At 35.9% G+C, this 25,210-nt stretch overlaps 1 protein-coding gene across 1 annotated transcript in view; it reads left to right on the top strand.

The window, feature by feature from the left end:
• Positions 1–25,210, top strand: part of r (carbamoyl-phosphate synthetase 2, aspartate transcarbamylase, and dihydroorotase rudimentary) — a 353,839-nt gene that overhangs the window by 327,686 nt on the left and 943 nt on the right. Inside the window, exons 43-46 of the mRNA XM_090372656.1 lie at positions 6,451–6,576; positions 12,410–12,565; positions 12,937–13,038; positions 20,665–20,759. Of these exons, the coding sequence (XP_090228782.1) occupies positions 6,451–6,576; positions 12,410–12,565; positions 12,937–13,038; positions 20,665–20,759 (479 nt within the window). The remainder of the gene's footprint in view (positions 1–6,450; positions 6,577–12,409; positions 12,566–12,936; positions 13,039–20,664; positions 20,760–25,210) is intronic.

Genomic DNA, 25,210 nt, shown 5'->3' on the forward strand with positions numbered 1-25,210 from the left:
TTGCTGTGAAGGTACTGCTCTTGCTGGATAATGCGCCAGGCCATGATCCCAACCTTGTTCAATCTCTTGAGGCAAAATTTGACTTTGTTCGAGTCAAATTTTTGCCACCCAACACTATTCCTTTTTTTCAACCAGTGGACCAGCAAGTGATTGCAAACTTCAAAAAAATCTACACCACGAAAATGTTCGCAAGTTGCTTTGCAGTGACCTCTGGTGAAAATGCTATCACCCTCGAAGATTTTTGTAGGTCAAAGTTAAACATTCTGGTTTGTGTGAGGCTGATTGTAAGTTGTTGGAATGATGTTTCCACCAGGTGCTTAAATTCAGCCTTGAAAAACATCTGGCCTTTAATTATCCGTAACATTGGTGGATTTGAAAATGATGGTGCTTTGATAAATGATATTGTTACTCTTGATAAATCAATGGGTCGGGAGGTTGGCGAAGAGGATGTGGAGGACCTTATTGGCACTCATGTGCATGAGCTAACAGCAGAGGAGCTACAAGAGTTGGAGAAAATTACGGAGAGTTACACTGGAGAGGAAGAGGAAGAAAAAGACACCCAAAAAGTGTCAGCTGAAGAGTTGGACTGCCATTTCTGTCGGGAGTGTTTAAGAGAAGTGGTAAAAAAACACCCCAACATTGAAAACGCTGAACTCATGATGTGCAAAATGGAAGACAAAGTCATTTCTTACTTCGGGAAGCTACAAAAAAGTCGTAAAAAACAGTCCACTTTGGACAGTTTCTTTGCTAGTAGCAACAAAAGACTGAAAAGACACCTGCTGCTTGATATAGTCTCACCACTACCACTTCGCCACCATTGATTTCATCAGGTCTGCACTTCAAGTCTAGGGTAAATGCTAATTTATTGTTTGTTTTTTTATTTTAAGTTGTTTTATGACTATTTATTAAATAATTTTCATTTTTAATCATCTTCATTTTTAGTGAAGTATAACATATATAACCTGGGGAACGAATTACAGGAATTCAATGTATTATTGGTTTCAACTTACAATATTTTCAACATACAATAGATTTTGTGGAACGAATTACAATCGGATGTTGGGGCCCTACTGTATGCCTTTAAATTCTATTCCAGAATAAATTTACCCATATCTCTTCAATGTATTTTGATCATCTTATTGCTAACTTTTCTGATGAGATATAGCTTCTTAAATTTTTCCTTTTACAAAATCCATCCCACTTTCTATAACTTTGAAATTTTCAATATAATTTAAAGATTTGTGAAAGGCTTATTACTTTTACATATTACATTTGTATTTACTGTTTAGTCTATGTACATCATCCACGGTCAAGTGTTTTTATAAATTATGTGCATTCTGCATTTTGTGATATTCATTTTTTGTACTTGTTTCCCATTTTTTGTTTATCAGCTTCTCAAGGATGGGCTCTAGAAAATTGGAGCAAGGCATTAATTGTACTAAGGTATATGATATCAGATATAAAGCTAAATGTGGAAATTAAAGAGGAATTTTAATCCTTAGTTATACAAGATAAAATCTATGCCCAGTAACTTAGGTTTTAGTTTTAACTTTGAGGAAAAACTAAATTTAGACTAAACATGAGATGCTGGATCAAATATTTACACTAAAACAAATTATAGGAAAGGGAACATAACAAGAATCTGTATTTAGAAATTCTGTTGATTTTGAAAAAAACATGATGAACTGATGGGAAATCTGCTCTTTCAAATTTTAGTAAAATATGGCTAAATTTGGAATGAGATGGAACTTTATCACCAAAGTTAAACTTGGCAATAAGGTACAGCTCATATCCACATTGCGGTTTTAAACAATTTGGGATGAATGCTGTTACACAAAAACAAAAGTTATGAACATTGAGAGGGAAAAAGAAAATTCTAGGAGTAGTCTTTAATGAAAGTAGAAGATTAGACATGGAAATAAACAATAGAATAAGTAAAGCAGTATGTGTAGAAAGCCAGTTAAGAAAATTAATTTGGAGAAAGATAAATTAGCTGAAAGACAAATTTAGCCATTTATGGCACAATTTTAAGGCTGCTTTAATGTATAGACCTAAGAGTTGGGTAAGAAATAATGGAATTGATGAAAAATCAGAATCTCCAGAAATGAAAGTTTTAAGAAAACTAAATGTAACTAACAGATGGGAAAGCAATGGACAAGATAATATTGAAAATAAGGAGATAAAAATTTTGAGGTAACAAATATCAAATTAAGGGGAAGTGAAGCAAACATGAAATAATGTGGACATAACAGAAAATGTAAAAAGATGTGAGAGAGAGAGATTGGCTAAAGAGATATTCATAGATATTCACTGCTTCTATTGGAATGAGCAGAAGCCTGAAAAACAAGATGCAGGATATTTCAGAGACTGCTGGAAGTCATTGTGATACAAGTAAACACATGGGTTGTGTTAGGGTAGCTAAGAATAAAAACAAGTGCAGGTATACTTGCGTGTACACCAATGCTAGGAGTTTCAGAGATATTCACTGCTTCTATTGGAATGAGCAGAAGCCTGAAAAACAAGATGCAGGATATTTCAGAGACTGCTGGAAGTCATTGTGATACAAGTAAACACATGGGTTGTGTTAGGGTAGCTAAGAATAAAAACAAGTGCAGGTATACTTGCGTGTACACCAATGCTAGGAGTTTAGTAAATAAATTTGATGAATTTGAGGTATTGCTCAAAACATCAAAGGCAGATATTGTTGGGATATCAGAGACGTGGTGTCACACAGATATAAGGAATGCAGAACTGGAATTTGGGGAGTACAATGTGTATAGAAAGGATAGACAGGACAGGAGGGGAGGAGGGGTTATGCTATTAGTTAAAAAACACATAAAATCCAAGGAAGTGAAGCCAGTCGACATTGATGGACAGTGCAGTGTCGAGTCAGTTTGGTGTGACATAAGCATAGGTAAATCAAAATTGAGAGTAGGAGTGTGCTATAGGCCTAATGACTCTGATGAGTATAATAAGATACTGTACAGGGAAATAGAATGGGCCAGTAAATCAGAGAGTCTTATAATGGGGGATTTTAATTTCCCAGATATTGACTGGAATTTGTGGGTAGGTCACTCACACACTAGCAGGGCTTTTGTGGATTTATTGGATGATTGTTTTCTACACCAGCATGTTCGGGAGGCAACTAGAGAGAGTAATACTCTTGATCTGATTATCAGTAGTGATTCTTCATGCATTAGGAATCTGCAGATAAAGGAACCACTGGGTGGCAGTGATCACAGTGTGCTGAAGTGGGATTTACTCAAGGAGGTAACTACCATCAGAGGCAAAGGGAAGGGTTTTTGCTTTCGTAAAGGCGACTATGATGGTCTGAGACAGTATTTAAATTCTATACAGTGGGACCAACTGATGATGTTACCAACAGCAAATTCAAAATGGGAATCATTCAAGGAACTAATCTTGGAAGCTACCAGGCTTTACATACCAACCAAGAAATATTGTTCAAGGTTCAGGCCTAAATGGTTGTCAGATGAACTAATGAGACATATGGAGGAGAAGAAAAATGCATGGGATACATACAAATTAATGGGTGACATGGAAGCCTATGATAGATATAAGTTGGTCTGTAACCAAGTCACAAAGGAGATTAGGCAGGCAAAGGCAGATTATGAGAAATCCTTGGCAAAGGACGCAAAGAAAAACAGAAAAGAGTTCTTTACCTATTTAAACTCAAGACGGAAAGGGATGAATCAGATTGGTCCACTGGATGTTGATGGTTCAACAGTTGAGGATCCTGCTCAGGTGGCTAACAATCTAAACGAGTATTTTGCATCTACATTCACACATGAGGAGTTATTCAGGAAGGGGAATGTCGTAGGTGAAGTAAACATTGGCAGTGAGCTAGATTATTTTCTAATAACTGAGGGGAAAGTGGAGGAGAAATTGCTGAGGATAAACATAAAAAAGGCACCAGGGGTGGATGGGATCTATCCAGTTATATTAAAGGAGGCAGCAAAGGAAGTAAGCAAACCCCTAGCCATAATTATGAGAGCTTCTTTGGACTCAGGGGAGGTACCCATGGACTGGAGATGTGCAAATGTAACCCCAATTCACAAAGGAGGATCAAAGGCTGACACAAGTAATTACAGACCTGTTAGTTTAACTTCGGTTCCAGGAAAATTAATGGAGGCACTGGTTAAAGAAGCACTGCAGGATCATCTGGACAAGAATTCAGTTATAGCTCAGACACAGCATGGTTTTGTTAAGGGCAGGTCTTGTCTGACCAATTTGATTGGATACTATGATGTAGTCACAAAATAACTGGATGCAGGGAATAACTTTGATATTATATATTTGGATCTTAGAAAGGCTTTTGATACTGTTGCGCATGGAAGACTGCTGCACAAATTGGAGAAGTGTGGCATTAGAGGCAAATTGCTGCTATGGATAAAGGGATGGTTGAGTGGCAGAAGACAGAGAGTGGTAATCAATGGACACTGCTCAACGTGGACTAATGTTATTAGTGGAGTTCCTCGGGGTTCAGTGTTGGGTCCATTGTTGTTTTCTGTATTTATAAATGATATTGATGATGGTGTATCAGGCTTAATGTCCAAGTTTGCAGATGATACCAAGGTTGGCAGGGTTGTTAAGGACACTACTGATACTATGCTGCTGCAACAGGATCTGGAAAGGTTGAGCAGATGGGCTGAGAGGTGGCAAATGAAGTTTAACATTGACAAATGTAAAGTACTACATATGGGAAACAGTAACCCCAGATCAACGTATCAACTCTGTGGCACTACGCTGGCAGTGGTAGAGAATGAAAAGGACCTGGGGGTAATTGTGCAGGCAGATATGAAGTTCTCTGAGCAGTGCAGACGAGCTGCAAGAGTAGCTCATGGTGTCTTGTCAATGATATACAGGAATTTTTCTAGCAGGGATAAGGATGTGATTATTCCCTTGTATAAGGCATTGGTCAGGCCACACCTTGAGTACTGTATACAGGTCTGGAGGCCTCATTTCAAGAAGGATGTAGAGCTGCTCGAACGAGTACAGAGAAGGGCAACAAGATTAGTGAATGGAACAAAGGGTTGCTCTTACGAAGAAAGGCTTAAGTTTTGCAAATTACAGAGCCTGGAAACTAGGCATCGGCGAGGTAATCTGATAGAGGTGTATAAGGCTTTGAATGGCTTGAGCATGCTCAATGCCGATGGGATTCTTCCTCTTGCTCAGAATAATCACCTGAGAGGGCATAAATTCAAATTGAGGAAGGACGGATGTCGGATAGATGTGCGGAAATTTGCCTTTAGCCAGCGGGCAGTTGGTTTGTGGAATAGACTCCCATCGCTTGTTGTTGAAGTTGATAGCCTAAATAAATTTAAGGCTCAGCTGGACAGGTATTTCGAACGAACGGAGGGGTGAAATGGGATTAGTGTTTTTTTTTTTTTTTTTTGGCTGATGCTGAATAAGCTTGCTTTCTTGCATCATATGCCTCTACTAATGCTAATAGCAAAAATGAATGATAATCTGGCCAGAGGCAAATCAAGAAGAATGTGAATTAGTGGTGCCAAATAAGCAATTAGAATAAAGAGTTCTTTTGACTAGGGTAATATCTACCAGAAAATAGGATCACATGGAAGGCCTATAATCAAGGACAGATTTTACTCATAGTGACAGTACACCTTTGTGCAATAAAACATGCACTTTCTTTTCGGACCTAGCATCAGTACACATCAGTCTGAATACTATAACTAATGATTACCATCCTCATAATAATGGAGGAATAACAATTATCATAATTCTTTGCATCATTAGACGCTTCTTGATAAGTTTGTCATAAAAATTCATATTTAAACCCCTATTGTACCTTGAACATCCCTTGTAAATATTTGACACTCAAATGAGTCCTGTTTGCAATTGTTCTTCAAACACAGTAAATTCCCATGAGCATATAGCTTGACTTTGACCTTTGAGGATAAAGCCAATGGAATTCACATAGGCCTCTTGCTGACTTGCAACAGCATGCAGTAATATTACCTAAGATTTCTTTTGCATTAAATACTACTACTGTTATTAGTTACTACTACTGCTATTTATTGATGTCCATACACATTATTTTTGTAAAAATCTAATTTCTTCATTTAATTAGCACAATAGATGGATTAATTTAATACCAGAAGAATGGCATTGATAATTCCCAGTACAGTAAAAGTAATAATTTGACTGTTTGTTAGAATTTAGCCTTAGGTGATATGATTTTTTGGCATATGATTTATATAGACTGATAGGCACATTAAATTATTTTGTTTATCATATGCACACATAAAGAGCAAGGAAACCGAGTTCTTTATCTTCTTACTCTTTATGCAAAAATGTTAGAATTAAAATCCTAATTTATATGTTAAATGAACCTATTAGTTTTAAAAAATAATTTGTTTGCTTATCATATCTTGATTTATTGTCTTCCAAAATGAAATCTTTATTTTATAGCGAGCCGCATATTTATGCAGAAGACCCATGATTAATGCTGGTGATGGTACAGGAGAACACCCAACACAAGCTCTCCTAGATGTTTTTACAATAAGAGAAGAAATTGGTACTGTAAATGGCCTAACAGTAAGTATTCTACTAATATGATAAACTTAATTTGGGTATTTCATTTTTCAAAATTAATAATCATTATATTTTGTTAGTAACACAGAGGTTATTTGTGAACATTCTTTTGGTGATAATAGCAAAGGACGGCCTGACAACAGTACACTGCAAAACTAGTTATTCTTAGACAATCAAGTCTTTTGCCTAAACTGTCATGCTGTGGATTGTTAACAGGCCCTGGATTATCTGCCTTAAGTTAAACTCAGAGGTATAAATGCCTATTATATTCAAAGCAGGTGTTATTACTCAGAGGCACCCCTAGGGTTGATGGGCACCCCTTGAAAAACTGTTCTTTTGGAATTTTTGCATTTTTTAACCATAAAAGGTGTCCCCCAAATTTGACACCCAGGGCATGTCCCCCACCTGCCTCACCCTAGTTATGCCACTAATTACTTGCACTCCATTGAGACACAGCTAAATCTAGTGCTACAGATAATTTTCATCACCAACCGACACTAACTTTTATTTAACGGGCCAACTGAAACCATGTTTGAGTTCCAGGGCAAAGTTCTAAATCCCCCCCCCCCTTTATATCTCTCCTACCATGCAGTATGAGTAATGTATTTTGAAGGTATGACATGTACATTGGCAAGCTACAGCATTGGTACAGTTTTTCAGGTGCGTTTCTTGAGAGTACACTATCAAACAAGGTGTAATTGGAGTCGTCCAAGTAGTGATTTGTTGGGAATGTTCACAAGGCAATATTTTGTTAAGGAGTTTGGATACTATTGATATATTGATATACAGTAGAGCGTTGAAAAGTCAAACATCAATAATCTGAACGAGCCAGCATTTATTTATTTTTTTATGCTGGTGCCATAAATTAATTACAGTAAGTGCTGGTTGTTGGGATCACGTTTGCAAATTGAATTTTGATTCTATTAAAAGACAATTCTGATAAGCGAAAATTGGAGGGCTGTTATCCACGGGCTATAAAAATGAAGATATAAAGCACAAATTTACACCTCCCCTTCCCATTACCAATTAACAAAATTAAACGATGTGTGAAAATCGGAAGAATATTATGCATAGGTTAGCACAATAAAAATAAATTTACGCTTACATATATAGCTTAATTAATAACAATACTAACTAAACGTAACACTTTGTAATCTGTTATTCAGCACACTTTGTAATCTGATATTTCTGTTCACTGACATTTTTTTTGGGGGGTTTAAAAGCTAAAACAGTAAAAAAAGATGAGCGTCAATCAATAACATGGCACGCAGAAATTGCAACTAATGTGGTAAGTTTAACAGCAGTTGTGAAACTGTATACTTTGCCACGTCTCTTAAAACTTCCTGTTTTTTATTTATTTATTTCCCCTCTGTCAGAATCTCCCATAACATTATTTACAATATCAGGATCATTCACAGTTTTCACATAGGGAAACCAACTTGCTCTGCGTGTGGGAACTTTGAAAATAAATAACAGAAGTCAGCTGGGACTTGGAAATATTTTCATTAAAATAGTATTTGTTGTAATAGGATTTTAATATACTGTGGCCATATACATTGCATAACATGCCCAAAAATTTCATTACTCCATATCTACCCTCTACTCCCACACACATTCACTCTCAACTTCAGTGAGTCATAAACAGCTAAACAAATGGAACAGCTTATCTCCCCAGCTCTAAACTCACTGAAGTCCATGTACAATTTCAGTTCTCTAAATTCCACATATTTTTATCTAATTGAAAAAGTGTATGGGGTTTAGTGATGTTTCCCCAATGAAAACTCATCTCACTTGCCATTATTACTCACTTTGATATTGCATGTCAAAGACTTCCTAGTGTAGAATCTCTTTTGACCTCCTTTGGCTCAGAATCTCTTTACAGTCAATTTCTGTCGAATTCAATAGCATAGTTGTCTAAGAAAATTCATGGAAGAATGTACCACAGGTGAGATTATGATATTTACCTATAGATTGATACTGCAAAGGATAGTGAGGTGCTCTAGGTTGGCTGATGAAACAAAAACCGATATTAGGCAGGTTGGTTGGTTGGAAGTAAACTGCAATAATCTGCCTGGGCCAGTACGGAATACTAATAATGTTGTTCAAAGAAAGGGATATATATATTAAGAATCTCTATACAGTGATACCTCGGTATAAGTCCGCCTTTGAAATAAGTCCAACTTGATGTACGTCCTGTTTGGATGCGAAAAATTTTGTTTGGAATACGACTCGCGTGCGTCAAAATGAGTCATGACACCGCGCGCTACCCTTGTTTACCTCTCTCGAGACAAAGCCACTACTCAGAGATGCCAGATCTTACCCCCTCTCCAAAAACTGAATAAAAGCCGACCAAGGATGGACGCTAGCAAAGTACGCACGCCCGTCCTCACTTGGCTTTCCAAATAAAACCGACCGAGGACGTATGCGCGCATGGTGCGTGCTTACGTCCTCGATCAACTGAATTCGGTTTTTGGAGAGGGGGTAAGATCTGGAATCTCTGCCACAACTGCCCACGAGCATCAGTACGACAGTTTCTACCATTCAGTGAACAACTCGCACTATAACTCTTTGTGAATTTTCACGATTTTGTGTTTTTTCGCATAAATTTTTTGTAAATTCATTAACCATGAGTTCTAAGAAAGTTAATGAGATGAGACAAGCAACGAAGAAAATGGTTAGGATCACCATGGAGGTGAAAAAAGAGATTGTTGAAAAGTATGAAGGTGGCATGCGTATTCAGGACTTGGCTGCTGCATACCATATGCCGATAACAACGGTATCGACGATTGTGAAAAACAAAGATGTTATTAAATCTGCTAATGTTGCGAAGGGGGTGAAATCGATTACCAAACAAAGCTCAGGGACCTTAGAGCATGTTGAGAAATTGCTTTTGATCTGGATAACAGAAAAACAGTGTGCTGGCAATAGCATATTGGAGGCAATGATTTGCGAAAAGGCAAAACTGATGTATGCTGATCTTTTGGAAAACAAGGCAGGAACGAGCCAAGAAAGTGAAGTGTTTAAAGCCAGCCATGGCTGGTTTGATAATTTTAAGAAGAGGACTGGCATTCAGTGTTATGAGGCATGGAGAGGAAGCCAGTGCTGATAAAGATGCCGCCAATGATTTTGTTACAGAGTTTGGGGAATTTGTGGGGGCTGAGAGTTTTGTTCCCCAATAAGTTTTTAATTGTGACAAAACAGGCCTGTTTTGGAAGAAAATGCCTAACAGGACCTATATTACACAAGAGGAGAAGGCAATGCAAGTAGGGATTGCAAACTGAAGCCTCTACTGATCTACCACTCTGAAAACCCGAGGGCCTTTAAGAAACATAACGTGCAGAAAACTCAGTTACCTGTGATGTGGAAGTCAAACAGCAAGGCTTGGGTAACCAGAGAATATTTCAGCGTGTAGTTTAATGTTATGTTTGGGCCAAGTGTAAAAAGTTATTTAGAGGAGAAAAACCTGCCTCTGAAGGCCCTCCTCATAATGGACAATGCTCCAGCTCACCCTCCAAGCTTGCCGGAGTTTGACTTCATCACTGTAAAGTTCCTCCCCCCCCCCCAAACACGACTCCTCTCATTCAGCACATGGACCAGCAGGTCATCAGTAGTTTCAAGAAACTCTACACTAAAGCTCTATTCCAGAGGTGCTTTGAAGTGACCTCTGACACAGAATTAACCCTGAGAGAGTTTTGGAAAGATCACTTTACTATCATCCATTGCATATCTCTCATTGACAAAGCCTGGCAGGAAGTTTCCTACAGAACAATGAACTCTGCTTGGAGGAATTTGTGGCCAGAAGCAGTGACTGAAAGGGACTTTGAGGCTGTGCCTATAGTGGAGGATATTGTCTCTCTGGGCAGGTCCATGGGTCTGGATGTGAGTGATGGTGATGTGGAGGAGTTAGTGGAGGGGCACAGGGAAGAGCTGACCACTGAGGAGTTGTAGGAACTTGAGAAGGAGGAGCACGAGACTAAGATGGATACATTCTCTTCAGGCTCGGAGGAGGAGATAGAGTAAGCCCCTACTTCATTAATCAAGGAAATCTTTGCCAAATGGATGGATGTCAAAAACTTTGCAGAGAAGTACCACCCCAACAAAGCCCAAACAAGCCGTAATAGCATTGTCTGGAATGACCAGACAATGTCACATTTCCGAAACATCCTGAGGAGAAGGAAGACAGAAGCAAAGTTCTTTGGACAGATTTTTAGTAAGCGTCAAACCTGATCCTCAACCAGGTCTAAGTAGGGAAAACAGACAGAAAAGAGAAAATTAAAATTTGTTAAATTTTCATTTATTTCATCTAATTGCTTTTATATTTATGTATTTTAGTATTAAGCAGTGTTTAAATTATTTTATACAACCCCATCAATGTATAATATGCCAGTTACAATAAGATTTTTTTTCATGGGAACAGATTAATCATTTTCCCTTTATTTCTTATGGAAAAAATTTGTTTGGTATACGTCCTGTTTAGTATAAGTCCAAGGACCTGGAACGGATTAAGGACATGTACCGAGGTACCACGGTATTCATCTGAAGTTGGAAAAGAGATGAAGGAGAACAGACAAAAAAAATAAATATAAAAATGATACAAAGAAATCATTGGCCAGAAAACGTGATCATATAACTTTGTATAAATATAAATTCCCCTGATTGCAAAAATAGACTTGTGCAGTTGAAGATGCAATTGTTGAAAATCAAGTGGCCATTTTATTATTAATGGATAGTTTTTATAATATATATTCTAAATGGCAGCAACTGGACTTTAGCACTCTGCACTGTTCTTTATGACAGTGTAGTGGTTTCAACACTTATCATTCATTTGGGACTGTAATTAACCAGTCTCAGGCAGAGGAAAAAGAGTTTTCTCCTGTGACTTATTCTGGGCATCTCAGCATGCACATCAAAATTGCTCTGTGGTGAGCATGTAACCTTCCTAATCCTGCTACTCGCAACTAACAGCTGGATATTTGATTTATTGTTGTGTGCTATGGTTGCTCATTGTCTGCAGCATTATGCTGGGGAACATATAGATTTGTGTTGAGCAAATCGGTTTTAATAACCTTACTTTTAAGGTTGTTTTATCTACATGGACTTTATATTGCTGTCAGAGTTGACCACTAAATTAGGGAGTAAACAGATAATAAAGGCTCTTTAAAATTCTTTTATTTTTCTGCAGTTTATGGTCCTGTCTTACCAGCTTAGACCTATTAACTCTGATATTTTAGGCTCTATCTGGGCCTATCACTGTCTAAAAGAACACTTTTTTTTTTTTGGTCTTCTTTTAGACAGTGATAGGGCCTCTTAGCTTTGACTGCCATAGATTAGACTGCTTATTGCACTGACATCTTAATCCGTAATTGGCATTGTTAGTAATATTGATTGATGTGTTGTTTACAGAACACAATGGGAATCTGTTTTAATTTTCTGGAAGTGGAGACTTTCAGTGTTAGAGGACATGATGAGGATGAATGCTAAAATATCTTTAAGCATTGATATCAACAAAAATCTAAAAATTATAGGCACATCGGTCAATACATACAGCTTTTTTGTGTTAGAATCTCTTTTACTTGTTAATCCATGCAAAAATCCTCCAGATTTGCCAGTTATTCAGAAAATAAATAAATTGTTTGAAGATGGTAATTGGAGGTCTTGTCCTCCAAGACTAAATTTTATGACATTAAAACTTTGCTTTCAAACAGAGCTACAGTCCTGAAAGTGGTCACATAGTTGTGATAAATGTGAATCACCTCTTTTTAATCATTGTATTGCTTATGGAATTTATTTAATTCCATTAATATTATGAATTGCTGTTTTAAATTTTTTTTATTAGGTGACGATGGTTGGTGACCTCAAACATGGGCGAACTGTTCACTCATTGGCACGCTTACTTACTCACTACAAGGTACATCTGAGGTATGTGTCGCCACAAAATTTGAGTATGCCTCAATCTGTCATTGACTATGTTTCCTCTAAAGGAGTTCCTCAGGTAAGGATAAAGATACATATACTTGTATATTATGCGTGATACATTTTTACACTTATGTCGAAAAATAAAACAAAAAAAATGAAATTCTTAACAAATAACTAACTCAAATGAACTATTTTACAAAAGTGGTTGCATGTAACCCTCTTCTATAGATACTTCTATAACTCCTTCATACTTCTATTCTGAAATTTGATTCTCTGTATAGAGGATCATATTTCAGAATAAAAGTCTGAAGAAGTTATAGAAATACCTAAAATAGTATAAGATGCTTATGCTTACTTATTATGGCACTTTAGTTTTTAGACTTTAAATCAGTACCTAGTTTCACATAAATTTGTTGTAGTTTATTTTATTTATTTTTTATTTTCCAGGGAATGTCCTCCTCACTAGAAGAAGTTTTACCTGAGACAGATGTTCTCTATATGACAAGAATTCAGAAAGAGAGATTTGCTAATCCAGAAGATTATGAAAGGGTGAGTTGAATAAAATCAGCAATCTCTCATGATAAGGGAGATTTTCCTCTTTCATATAATTTTTCCAATCTGTTTTTCAGAAGAAAATTAAGAAAAAATATTTGTACTCTGCACAGTGATTACATAATTCAACTAAAACCGTGGAACCATTTTTAATGGCCCCGTGATTTTAATTAAGCTTTTGTATTTGATTCTTTCACTGGGATATATTTTAATCTCATGCTAATGTTTTTGTCTTCAGTGAAATATAATTATTAGGCTAGTGTTCTGTCGGAACCCAGCTTTCAGGCAATGCCTGAAAGCTGGGTTCTACCCTGCAGCCACCCAGCAATCCATCTTAGAATCTTACCAGTAATCCCAAACTGTTCAAGCTTATACAGTAACCTCTCATGAGGAACCTAGTCAAATGCTTTGTTAAAATCCAAATACACTGTATTGAAATTGTTCCCTACATCCAGTTCATGAATAACTGTCAAAATAGCCTACTAAGTCAGTTAAACATGATTTTCCCTGAACAAAGCCATGTTGTGTGTCCTTCAGAATGCCATATCTATCTAAATGTCCTTGGATTGCACTCTTAATCATTGCCTCTAAGATTTTTCTGACCATTGAAGTCAGACTAACTGGTCTTTAGTTACCAACTTCAGTCTTAGTTTGTATTGGCAATACCCACCTCTATGTATTGGCAATACTTTGACACTTCTCCAATTCAAAGGAATCTTCCCTGAGTCCAAAAATGAACTCATAATTAACCTCAATGGTTCAGTACACTCCCTGGAATTCTCCCTCAGAACTACTGGGTATGTGCCATTAACTCCTGGAGTCTTTCTTGCTTTTGTGCTCAAAAGTTTTTCTAATAAATAATCATTTGTAATTATGAAATAACAAATTTCATATGGATCAGCCTCACTCACACAGCCTCTTCTCAGCATGAATGGCCTTCCTTCTGTAAAGACTGATGCAAAGTACCTATTCAATTCATCTGTAACATCAGCTGGGTTATCTATCATTTTTTCCACACCCAGTGCACAAAGGGTTCAATCTGATTAGCTTTCTTCTTCGTTGTATTAACATGCATGAAAAATTCCTTGTCCTCATTATTTGCTCTCTTAGCCACTGGTTTCTCATATGCAGCCTTGGCTCCCCTAACCTTATTTGTGGTACTATTACAGATCAACTTGTACCTGTTGTAGGCTTCAGTACTTTTCATCTTTCTGTGACTAGCCAGTGCTATCTTTTTCTGCTCTCTTTGATTGGTCAGCTCTGCATTTATCCATTTCGGGATCCTCCTCCTCCTGCAATATTATTCTTAATGATATGTATTCGTACATGGCTTCTGTGATTTTTACTTTAAAATTATTCCATAATTCAAATGTATTTGCCCTCCCTTGGCAATCTGCCCAATTCATAGACTCCATACAGCACCTTAAACTGCCAAATTCCCACCCCTCTTCTGAAGTTAAAACCTATGCCTTTACCTTTAACTACTGCAACATCTTTCTTCATCTTCCAACTGGCTATTGCATGATTACATCCTGACGATGGTTCCGGTACTTAAAGCCATGTTATCTGAATCATTAGTATATGGTGAGAATATTCATGACGAGGTCAAGAATATTCTCACCTCTAGTACTTTCTCTAACGTACTGATACAAATACTAATCATGTAGTTTATTTAAAAATATTTTCCCCATGGTGAGTTTCCCTCCCAGTTATTCCAATCAATCTGAAGCAAATTAAAGTTACCCATAATAAGACATTCACGCTTGCTTCCCCATTCTATCTGCATGTAAAGACTCATCATATAATTCACAATCTTCCGGTCTGTAGATTACTACCACTTTCATTATACTTTTGCTTCCAACTAACTCACACCACACATATTGTATGTCGACATACATAACTTAGTAAAAGCTCTTTTCAAACTCAGGCTACTTTTGATAAAAAGCATGACCCCTCAACCCCTTCTATTTTCCCTATCTTTCCTAAATACATTATACATACTGTAGTGGAATTCATCATCCCCCATTTCTGGGTAGCACCATGTTTCCTTTAGCCCTATTATATCAGCATTAATTTTCCTAACCAGGATTTCGAATTCAGCCTTAGTCTTAACTATGTCTCCTGACATAGTTAAGACTAAGTAATCTTCTATAGCCTACTACCCTGACACACCCTTTGAAGTTATTTAGGTTTGTATCCCAAGCTTTGTTCCCTCCCCCATTTGAAACATTGTTACCCTCAGAAAATCTTATCAACATCGGCTATTGTGGCAACAAACAAGAATTCTTGAGGTGAGTGCAAGCATTACTTTAACCCATATCTTCAGATAAAGGTGGATCTAAATTGCCCTTCTTCCCCCAACTAGCAGTCTCCCTGAACCCTTAAGATATCCTCGATGATACTGGCAAAAATACTTGCACTACCTTTGTTCAAATTAAAACCATCTCTACAAAATAGATTCCTTCTATCTAGAAGTGCGAGCCACCTGATAAAAATTTCTTCCCCTAGAGCCTTGCAGCTTCACTCTGGTCTTGAGTTAATCCATAATGCTTTGAGCATATAATCCCACCTGTCGTGTCTGGGCAGAATTCCAGAATACATACACATTCTGACCTAACTTGCAGCATTTTTTCAGTATAGTCCTATATTTATCCCACAGATGGTCAGGTCATGTACATTTAATCGCAGTAATTTAATTAGTCCCCACATGAAAATTAATAATTCTCTCTTTACCTCCCTTAAAATCTGACAATCTGTTGGTAACATCATCAATTGTTGCTTCTGTCAAACACACTCTGTTTCTGGACCACCTATCTTGATTACAAAAAAAATGCTTCCCATTTCCCTGAAAATAGTGTCTCCCAATAAAACTAGATCACATTCGACCAGAGCAGTCTGCACTTGACTATTCTTTTCTAGGACCCTAATCGGGAGTGCATCATGTGGCAGGTCACAAGGTACTTCTTAAGTCCCTGACAAGCTCCCAGTTACATTTGTTTCTAGGGCAAGCACTTATTTCATCAGTGACTCAAATTCTTCTTGTAATGCACCAAGTTGTAATTTGAGATCGGTACACTCCTTACATCTGTTGCAAAGAAAAGAACTATCAGTTGAGTTAGATCTGTTGACTAGACCAGCCTTAGAATACACACCACAGTCTATACAAAAGACAAAGTCACGACTCACACTGGAAATGTCCACATTTCCATCTGAGTCCTGATGTCCTTGAACTTTGTATTATAAGTGGATCTTCTAGAAACCATTATTCAAGTAAAATTTGAACTTTAGAAAGATTACAAAATTTAAATTTACAACATATTGCAGAATTTATGCATATTGCATATAACAGAATATTGCAGAAATTAAACTGTTGACAAAACTTTAACCACTAAGGAAATTAAATTTAAGCTACCTAACAAAAGTATGAAGTTACCACCAAAACATCGATAACAAAGGCTATCTAAATATTAAGCTCTAGCTTTCCAAGTACTTTACGAATTTAAACTTACAATATTCTATGGAATTTAAATTAGCAAAGTATTACAGAAATTATACTGCTGACAAAACTTTTAACCACTAGTGAAATTAAATTTAAGCTACCCAATGAAAGTTACAAAGTTCCAGCTGAAATATCGATAGCAAAGCTATCTGAATGTTACGCTGTAGTTTTCCAAATACTTATCCAAGTGCAAAAATAAACTAACCCACATGACTATTGCAATTCAAGTTATATATTAACTACAGTTTAGTATATTAAAATTAAAAAAAAAAAAAAAAAAAAACCTTCAAAATTATTTCAAAAACTATCCTGCTACGAAGAGCTTTGGAAATACAAGCCGCACACTGCAACCACTCTAAGGATTTTCCCTGCGATTCCAACATGCCTTAGCTTATAAAGTAACATCTTATGTGGGACTGAGTCAGATGCTGTACTGAAATCCAAGTAAATGATGTCAAAGCTGACCAAAGGTTGCCAGTTCGAATCCTGCCTCGGGCTTGGATCAGAGTAGTGCAAAAACTTTGGGAGATGCATTATGGCCACAGAAGCTGATGCGCCAACAACTAACCAAAAAAAATGATGTCAAAATCATTTCCTACATCCATTGGCACATTATTCTTCTCTCTCTCTCTTTTTTTTTTTTTTTTTTTTTTTTTTAATAAATTGGGATAATGTGCCATTGGTGAGGATAACCAAGTATTGAGCCCACAGGGTTCAATACTTGGTTCTTATTTGTTTCTGATATTTTCTAATGACAGTGATGAACAAAGGTTGGGAGGATGTTAAAGATTAGTAATCCAGATATACTACTTTGATGAGAACCAAGTAAATTCCATGTTAATCTGAGAAGGGGCAGTTTGAGTACAATATTGGGAGGTGCAAGCTTCCATTGAAGCAAGAAATACTACATTATCTTATGTATTACTTGAAAAGTAACAAACTTAGGTAGCCGATAATGAAAAAAGATGTGGGCAAAATCTGACACCAAGTCCCCTCGATAGTGCACAAAGACTGCAAAAATAGTACATGGTGTTTTATTGATAATGTAGAAGAATTTTTTGTTAGTATGAACAAAAGAATAATCATTCCATCAAAGAAAGACTTGGTTAGGCCATACCTTGAGTGTTATGGCCAGGTTTGAGGACCCCATTTCAGGAAGGCAGTGGATTGGCAGAAAAAAGTTACAACAAGGTTAGTTATTAGCATAAAGAAGTGGTCCTCTATATACACTAGCCCCCCCTCCCCAAAAAAACAACCCAAACACCTGTTTTCATAGTCTGTTAAACATTTTTGGATAAAGAAGTGACTCACTGTTATATAAGAAAGTTGTGTGAGTCATACAAGTTAGTTTTTCTCATCGTGGCACATACAGCTAAGCTGACTGATTTGATATAGTTTGGGAAGGATGCTTGGTTTGGTTTAAAATTTTAATGGCGCATTAGCAGCAGTGGTTATTATGCACCAGGGAAGAATGCTACATGGTTGTTGTCCATGAATATTAATTACTATAATGACTACTCTTATACCATGTGAATAATATAGTTTATTAAGCTTATAGCCCAAACAACTATACATTTAAGGTGATGTTTCGGCATATTATCGATACCCACCATCAGACCATGCTGTTAGTGGTACAAAAATAGAAAGGGTTACAATTTGAATTATATTCCAATAAGTTATTAATTGTGAATTTTATGTCTGAATGATTTTATGTTAAATTTCCATTTTGGTTACACTAGAAAATAGAAATTAAGAATAAGCAAATACATACGGATTCTTACCTGCTGTCAGACTCTTGCTTGCTGAAGCTACCAGAACCTGATGTGCATACTGACAAAAGGTGCTGCCAACGGTTAATTTATAGGTGAGGGATTTGATCTATTAACCAATAGAAAGATGCCAAGTTTTACTATCCTTGGTTTAATAGATTTAATTCCTCACTTATAAATTAACTGTTGGCTGCACCTCTTGCCAGGATGTGTACTGATTCTTTGCTATCAGGAAAAATTGAAAATTAAAAGGATATGCAAAGTACTCTAAAATTTTTTTTTCCTGATATTGTTACTTTAGTAGTAACGTTTTTAGAATAAGAACAACAAATTAAGTATATTAACACAGTTTATTAAGCATAAATTTATTGTTCAAGTATATAAAAAAATAACTAAAATGTGAGTAAAATAAGTAAAAAAATTAGCATTAGCATTAGTAGAGACATACAATGCAAGAAAGCAAGCTTATGCAGCATCAGCCAATAAAAATAATAACAAAGTTTAAAAATAATAACATAATGAAGTTTTTATAGAATATTCCAAATTTTCATTAAGTTCTCATCGGACACCCTATGCCGACTTCTTTTCTTCCTCTTTGTGTGTCGGTTGCTGAATGACGTTTCCAAAGCAGCCATGAATCGACATATTTTGCTGGATTGAAGCGGGTTAGTTGTGGGCCTACAGTTTTAAGAAACTGTTTTTGTCATCAACGAAGGACTGGTTGGGCTGGCGATCAGATTCGTTTGTGAAAATCCTCGTTCACATTCACTTGATGAAATTTGTATTGTACTCAGAGCGTTCATCAAATGCTTCAATTCTTCCGAAACCTTCTTATCAATTAGGTATCCCCGAATTGCATTTAACTGTAACGTAATTGACAATTTTCTAACTTCATTTTCACCAAATGCCAACAATTCATGTTTAGAAGAATTAATACCTTCCTTGTCCTTGGTATTGTCACTAGTTCTTAAATTTGAATTTTTTTCTTTTCTTTTTTTTTTTTTTTTGAAACTGTCCAAAATGACTGTGTCATTCAGATATTCAGGTACTGTGACCATGTAAACAGAGATAGGGAAAAGTTATTGAAAAATGTGGATAACGCACTTCCGCAAAACAATAGATGATTATTTGTCGGGGTAAAAGAAAATTACTTTTCTAATTCTCGAACGGGGCGCTTACAGTTGATTCATAGAGGTGTCCAACCTATGGCCTACGAGGAAAGTGAACTAAAACAGCATTTTAAATTTTGTTAATTGTCAAAAAATTTTCTCATTATGTATTTCTCAAAAAAAAATGTTTTGTTCAGTAAATGTAACTGTGTATTGTACTTAATAAAGGTTTTGAATATTTTCAATTTTACTTTTACATGCAACAAGATATGGAAAATGTAACACATTAAAGAAATCTAACTTTAAATTTTTTTGAATGTGGACCAGACCCCATTGGGAATAGACCTTAAACTGCTCACTCTTGACCAGTGCGACTTCTCCGTATGTGGGACAGGTGGTCGGATAGGTTTTACCTGGTACCACCAAGTTGTAGAATAGTAATCCCCTTTAGCTCTCTTAATTCGTGCAGCAGCAGCACTAATTGCCTAAATGCCAGAAATGCAAACAGTGCATACCGAGTTAATTCTCTCCTAATCCGTTCACTATATGAAAATTTTCTTCGCTCAACGGAAACTATTTTAAATGTAACTTCCAAGGGAAATTCAAAATAATTCACTATAAAAGGACTTCATTAAACAGAGGTTGGACTGAGTAATTTAGAATTATAAAGATGGTTATGCAGTTTTATATAGTAAATATCTTAACAATAGACAGTAAAGAATGCAAATTTAGTTAAATAATTTTAAGCTTATTTGAATAGTCGGTAAACGTGTGAAAAAAATTTACGGAATATTACAAATTTCGAAGTGCATTGCATCCAAATGTCACATGTCGTTGTTAATAAAGGTGCCGGTACACCGTACCATTGCGTCCCGTCCAAAAAAAGCACTGTTCGTATGTATTTGCTTATTCTTAATCTCTATTTTCTAGTGTAATCAAAACAGAAATTTAACCTAAAATCATTCAGACTTAAAATTCACAATTAATAATTTATTGGAATGTAATTCAAATTGTAACCCTTTATTTTTGTCTGTCAACATTAAATGACATCTGTTTGTGGGCTTGAAGCATTTAATGCTTTGAAGCTGATGCTGGCCTAATTTCCTTGCTTAATTATGCCTAAATAAAAAGAAATGTTACTTATCTCTTTTATCTGTACTAAAATATATTCTCTCTGATATTTAGAAATTTATTTCAATGAAATTTGCTGTCCTGAGTTGTTTAATTGCTGAATTTTTTTTTATAGGCTTGCAATCACTTTGTTATAACACCACAGCTGATGACCAGGGCCAAGAAAAAAATGGTTGTGATGCACCCTTTACCACGTGTCTTTGAGATTAGGTTAGCATTGTTTATTAAAATTTTTTTTAAATCTTTTAGCGTATATAAATGACTATTTTTCATTTTATTATTTTTGTTATCCGACTATATAATTTGTTATTTTATATAGTCAGTGTTGGTGGGTTATTGAACTCAAATGTTTTCAATAACAACAAGGAACAAAAAAAAATTAAAAAAAAAAAAAAAAAAAAAAAAAAACAATATGGACATTAAATGACTTATAATTGGAAACAAAATGAAATCAACTTTACATACTTCTGGTGACCTGGTCAAGAACTCGTTCTAACTTGAATTATCACTTAAAACTAACTCATGTTTCAGTACATTTCTCTGATAGTATGAATCAGAGCTGTAATACTCAATATGTTCTACGTTGATAATAATATTAGTAAAATAATAAGAGGAGTTTACCTCAGTATAGTACGTAGAACACTTCCGTATGATACCCTCCAGAAATTAAAACGGAAAAACCGAAAAAATCAACAACTTACCGGTACATTAGAGTAAAATATAAATAATTAAATAATCAATTTAACACAATTCAAATCAATTTAAAACAATTAAAAATCAAATTAACGCAATTAAAAGAATCTAACAAAAATATTCAAAACGATTTTCCTTCCTGAAGCTGACAACGCTTTTCGACCGTATGTCGTGATCACAGGAATGAAAATTCCTGTCAGCTTTGAGCGTTGTCAGTTTCAGGAAGGAAAATCGTTTTGAATATTTTCGTTAGATTCTTTTAATTGCGTTAATTTGATTTTTAATTGTTTTAAATTGATTTGAATTGTGTTAAATTGATTATTTAATTATTTATATTTTACTCTAATGTGCCGGTAAGTTGTCGGTTTTTTTCGGTTTTTCCGTTTTAATTTCTGGAGAGTATCATACGGAAGTGTTCTACGTACTATATTGAGGTAAACTCCTCTTATTATTTTACTAGTACATTTCTCTAAAAGCATATGGTTTTGATTTGTCCATTTGTCTCTACAAGTGATTTCAGCAAAACTACAATTTTATAAAAACTGGTGATCACTACTTTCTATTATGAAGAAGTATATGGTACTTTCAAATGTGTACTCCTTGCTTCTGCATGCATCTATATGCTTCTGTATATGTACTTGTTCATCAGTGCCTCTAATGGTGACCAACCTTTAGCCTCATTGGTCCTCCTCCAGTTTTCGAAATAATCAGACATCTCAGTAGGAGGAATATGGAAAATGTGATGGTTGTTCAGTATTATCAGCTAGTCAAGTTTTCTATTAGCTTTGGTAAAGGAAATAGGAGGAAACCTTTGCCACATTTGGATATTTTGTTGTAATGATTAGGAGGAGATATTCCTATGGAATTTCAATACAGCTGCTTCCTATTACAGCTACTCTCTTGAGTATAGAGTGTGTGAGAATAAGTCCCTTTCTCCATCCATAAAGAATTTTTTTGCTGGAGTGGACAAATTACAAAAGTTATTCAAGTAGTATTGAGCCCATTATTCCTTTTTTTTTTTTTTCCTCTCAGCTAAAAAAAATTTCTATAACAATATAGTCCAGAAATCCATTGAATGATTAACATTCTCCAATGTTAAATGTGAGCAGAGCCAGAACTGCCTCAGTGCATGTGCATATTTAAAAAATGTAAAAGCACAAGTTTGAATGAAATCCAGAAAAAAAAGGAAATATTGAAAAACATAAAAGATACATGAATATCAGAAATATTCTGGTAAAAGTGGAAACATTAGCAGATATGTTGCTGCACGTACCCTACATTGTTATTACATATTGTCAGAGGATCAAATTAGATATACAGTCTACATATGACTCTACGTGCTTATTCTTTCTGATCTCCAAACAAAAAAAAACAAAAAAAAAAACAGGAACCGGCCATTATGACAGGCAGGAAGGATAAACAACAAAATGTTCTTCCCCCCTTTTGGCAACATAGTTACTACTACTTACCTCCTTAAAAAAATAAAATCAGGTTTAATAGCCATTACCAGAATGGAGGGATTCTTATAAAATACTTTTCAAGCAGTGAGAAATTAATCTCAGACAATGTTGTTTCCCTTCACCCAAACCAATCTCTCTCTCTCTCTCTCTCTCTCTCTCTCTCTCTCTCTCTCTCTCTCTCTCTCTCTCTCTCTCTCTCTCTCTCTCTCTCTCTGTGTGTGTGTGTGTGTGTGTGTGTGTGTGTGTGTGTGTGTGTGTGTGTGTGTGTGTGTGTGTGTGTGTGTGTGTGTGTGTCCTGAAAAGCAGGAATATACCCAATATGATGGTGCAGCACGGGATGCTTTTATTTTTCATGAGTTTTTCTAAAAACACCCGAATAACACAGCTCTACTATGAGATATTTCTTTTCAACTCTAAAGGTTACGTATCCAGAATTGGTTGTATTATTGGTGTTATTTTTGGACAAACACCAAGGCAACTAAAGCCATGAAAGACCATTATATCAGGTCTGCAAACTTCATGTATTTTTGGCTTGATTTGCCAATTTTTTTGTGGGATGAAAAATAGGGTTTACAGTAAAAAAACCCGTACACCTGTGTGTGAGCCTGATTAACTCTGTGTGATTAGATATTGGCAACAGAAATCAAACCTAGATCTTTCCAAATGAGAATCAAGTAGCATAATAGCTATACCAGTACAAAGAAAACATTAAACTTTTCTTCAGTTTATGTGCTATGTAGATCAGCAATCACTAAGTTTTAAAGTAGGCTATCTCTTATTAATTAATGGAGTATAGGCACATTAATACAAAAGATAATGCTGTTGAACTTTGAAACTTGTTGAATCTTGGTTAAGGTTTTTAGCAGAGTCTTAAGGAAAATACCTTCCATCCAATCAATGATTGCCAACGTTGATTCTGTCAGTTTCAATTCACTGGTGATATAGTAGCTTATGTTGCCCATCTATGGACAAATTCAGTGGAAAAGTTTGGTGAAACTCAAGCAATTGCTCTTGACATTTCAAAAGCTTTTGATTGTGTTTGGCATAAAGGTCTTTTAAATAAGTTTCCATCTTATGGATTGCCAACTGTTTTTAGTAATCGGTTATCCAGTTTTCTCTCTGATCGCTCACTGAGGTTGATGGCTCTCTGTCTTCTAACTGCTCCACTGATGCTGGTGTCCCCCAAGGTTCAGTTCTTTCCCCCACTCTTTTCCTCTTGTATATTAATGATCTTCTTTCATTGAGTGGAAATCCTATCCATAGTTTTCCTGATGATAACACATTGCATTCCACCTTCCAGTTTGAAGAACCTTGCCTTGCACAAACAGCTTCAACTTCTTGAATATCCAGTACCAATTCCTTAAATGCTGATCTCCAGGTAATTCTCCAGTGAGCCAAATACATCTTAGTTAATTTCAATCCTTTTAAAACTCAGTCCTGTCTTATATCTGGCAGTAAGGATTCTTCTGCTCCTATGCTTATCTTCAATGACATTCAGATTTCTAGATAAGATCACATATCTCTGTTAGGATTACCCTGACTTATAATCTCTCTTGATATCATAAATCCTCTGCATCTAAAAAAACTGGGTTTTCTCTTTTGCTCTCCGTGATACAATACTTTTCTTCTAAACAGCTACTCACTCTGTAAAAATCTCAGATCTGGAGTAGTGCCCTCATAACCACTCTCGGGACAGTTATTTTAATTAATGACCCATCTGTTACAAAGTCTCTCCACTGCCTGTCTCACAGACACTGTTTCTGCTGCATGCCTTTTCTATAGATACTTCCATAGGCACTTTTGTTCTGAATTGGTTTCTGTAATTTTTCCCTTTCTTTTCTAAACCAGGCTGAGCACGTGCTGTAACCAGTCAGCATCCTTTTACTATCCAGCTGAAAACTCACAGAGCCAACTTTTCTTCTTCCTCATTTATTCCTTCAGCTTATGTTTTCTGGAACAATCTTCCTTCATGCATGTTTCCTGAAAATACAATCTACAGAAATTCAAGTCTAATATCAATAAGTAGTTTTCTTTTATCTTCTCAACCTTTTTAGGCGCCTCCGTACCCAGGTGGGAAGGAACAGCAGTGCGTAGCACACGCTTTTTGATTAGACTGGGGTTCAAGCCTGTCACCACCAAATACGGAGAATGCAGAAAGGTCAAGGGAATGACCACCGCATATTCCCAGAGCAATATGGCCTTAGTTGCTAATGCTCCTAAAAACAATAACAAACAACAAACTCAACCTTTAACCCACACACAGTACTGTAGGTTTTAGTACCTTTCATGTTTGGGGTTTTCATTAAAAAAAAAAAAAAAAGTGGAATCAGCGGTTAGAGCAAAATTTCATATAAATATTTAAAATTATGAATTTAGATTTATATCTAAATCTAATATTTCATAATGAAGTAACTTTGAATAAAGTACTTGTACAGAGATTCGAACCTTGGACGAGTTTTTACATATTGTCAAGAAATTAAGTATTTGAGGAGGAATCTGAATCCCACT

This window comes from Mastigoproctus giganteus, chromosome 4 (assembly GCF_048544385.1).
Source record: "Mastigoproctus giganteus isolate SK-2022 chromosome 4, ASM4854438v1, whole genome shotgun sequence".
Classification (NCBI taxonomy): Eukaryota; Metazoa; Arthropoda; class Arachnida; order Uropygi; family Thelyphonidae; genus Mastigoproctus; species Mastigoproctus giganteus.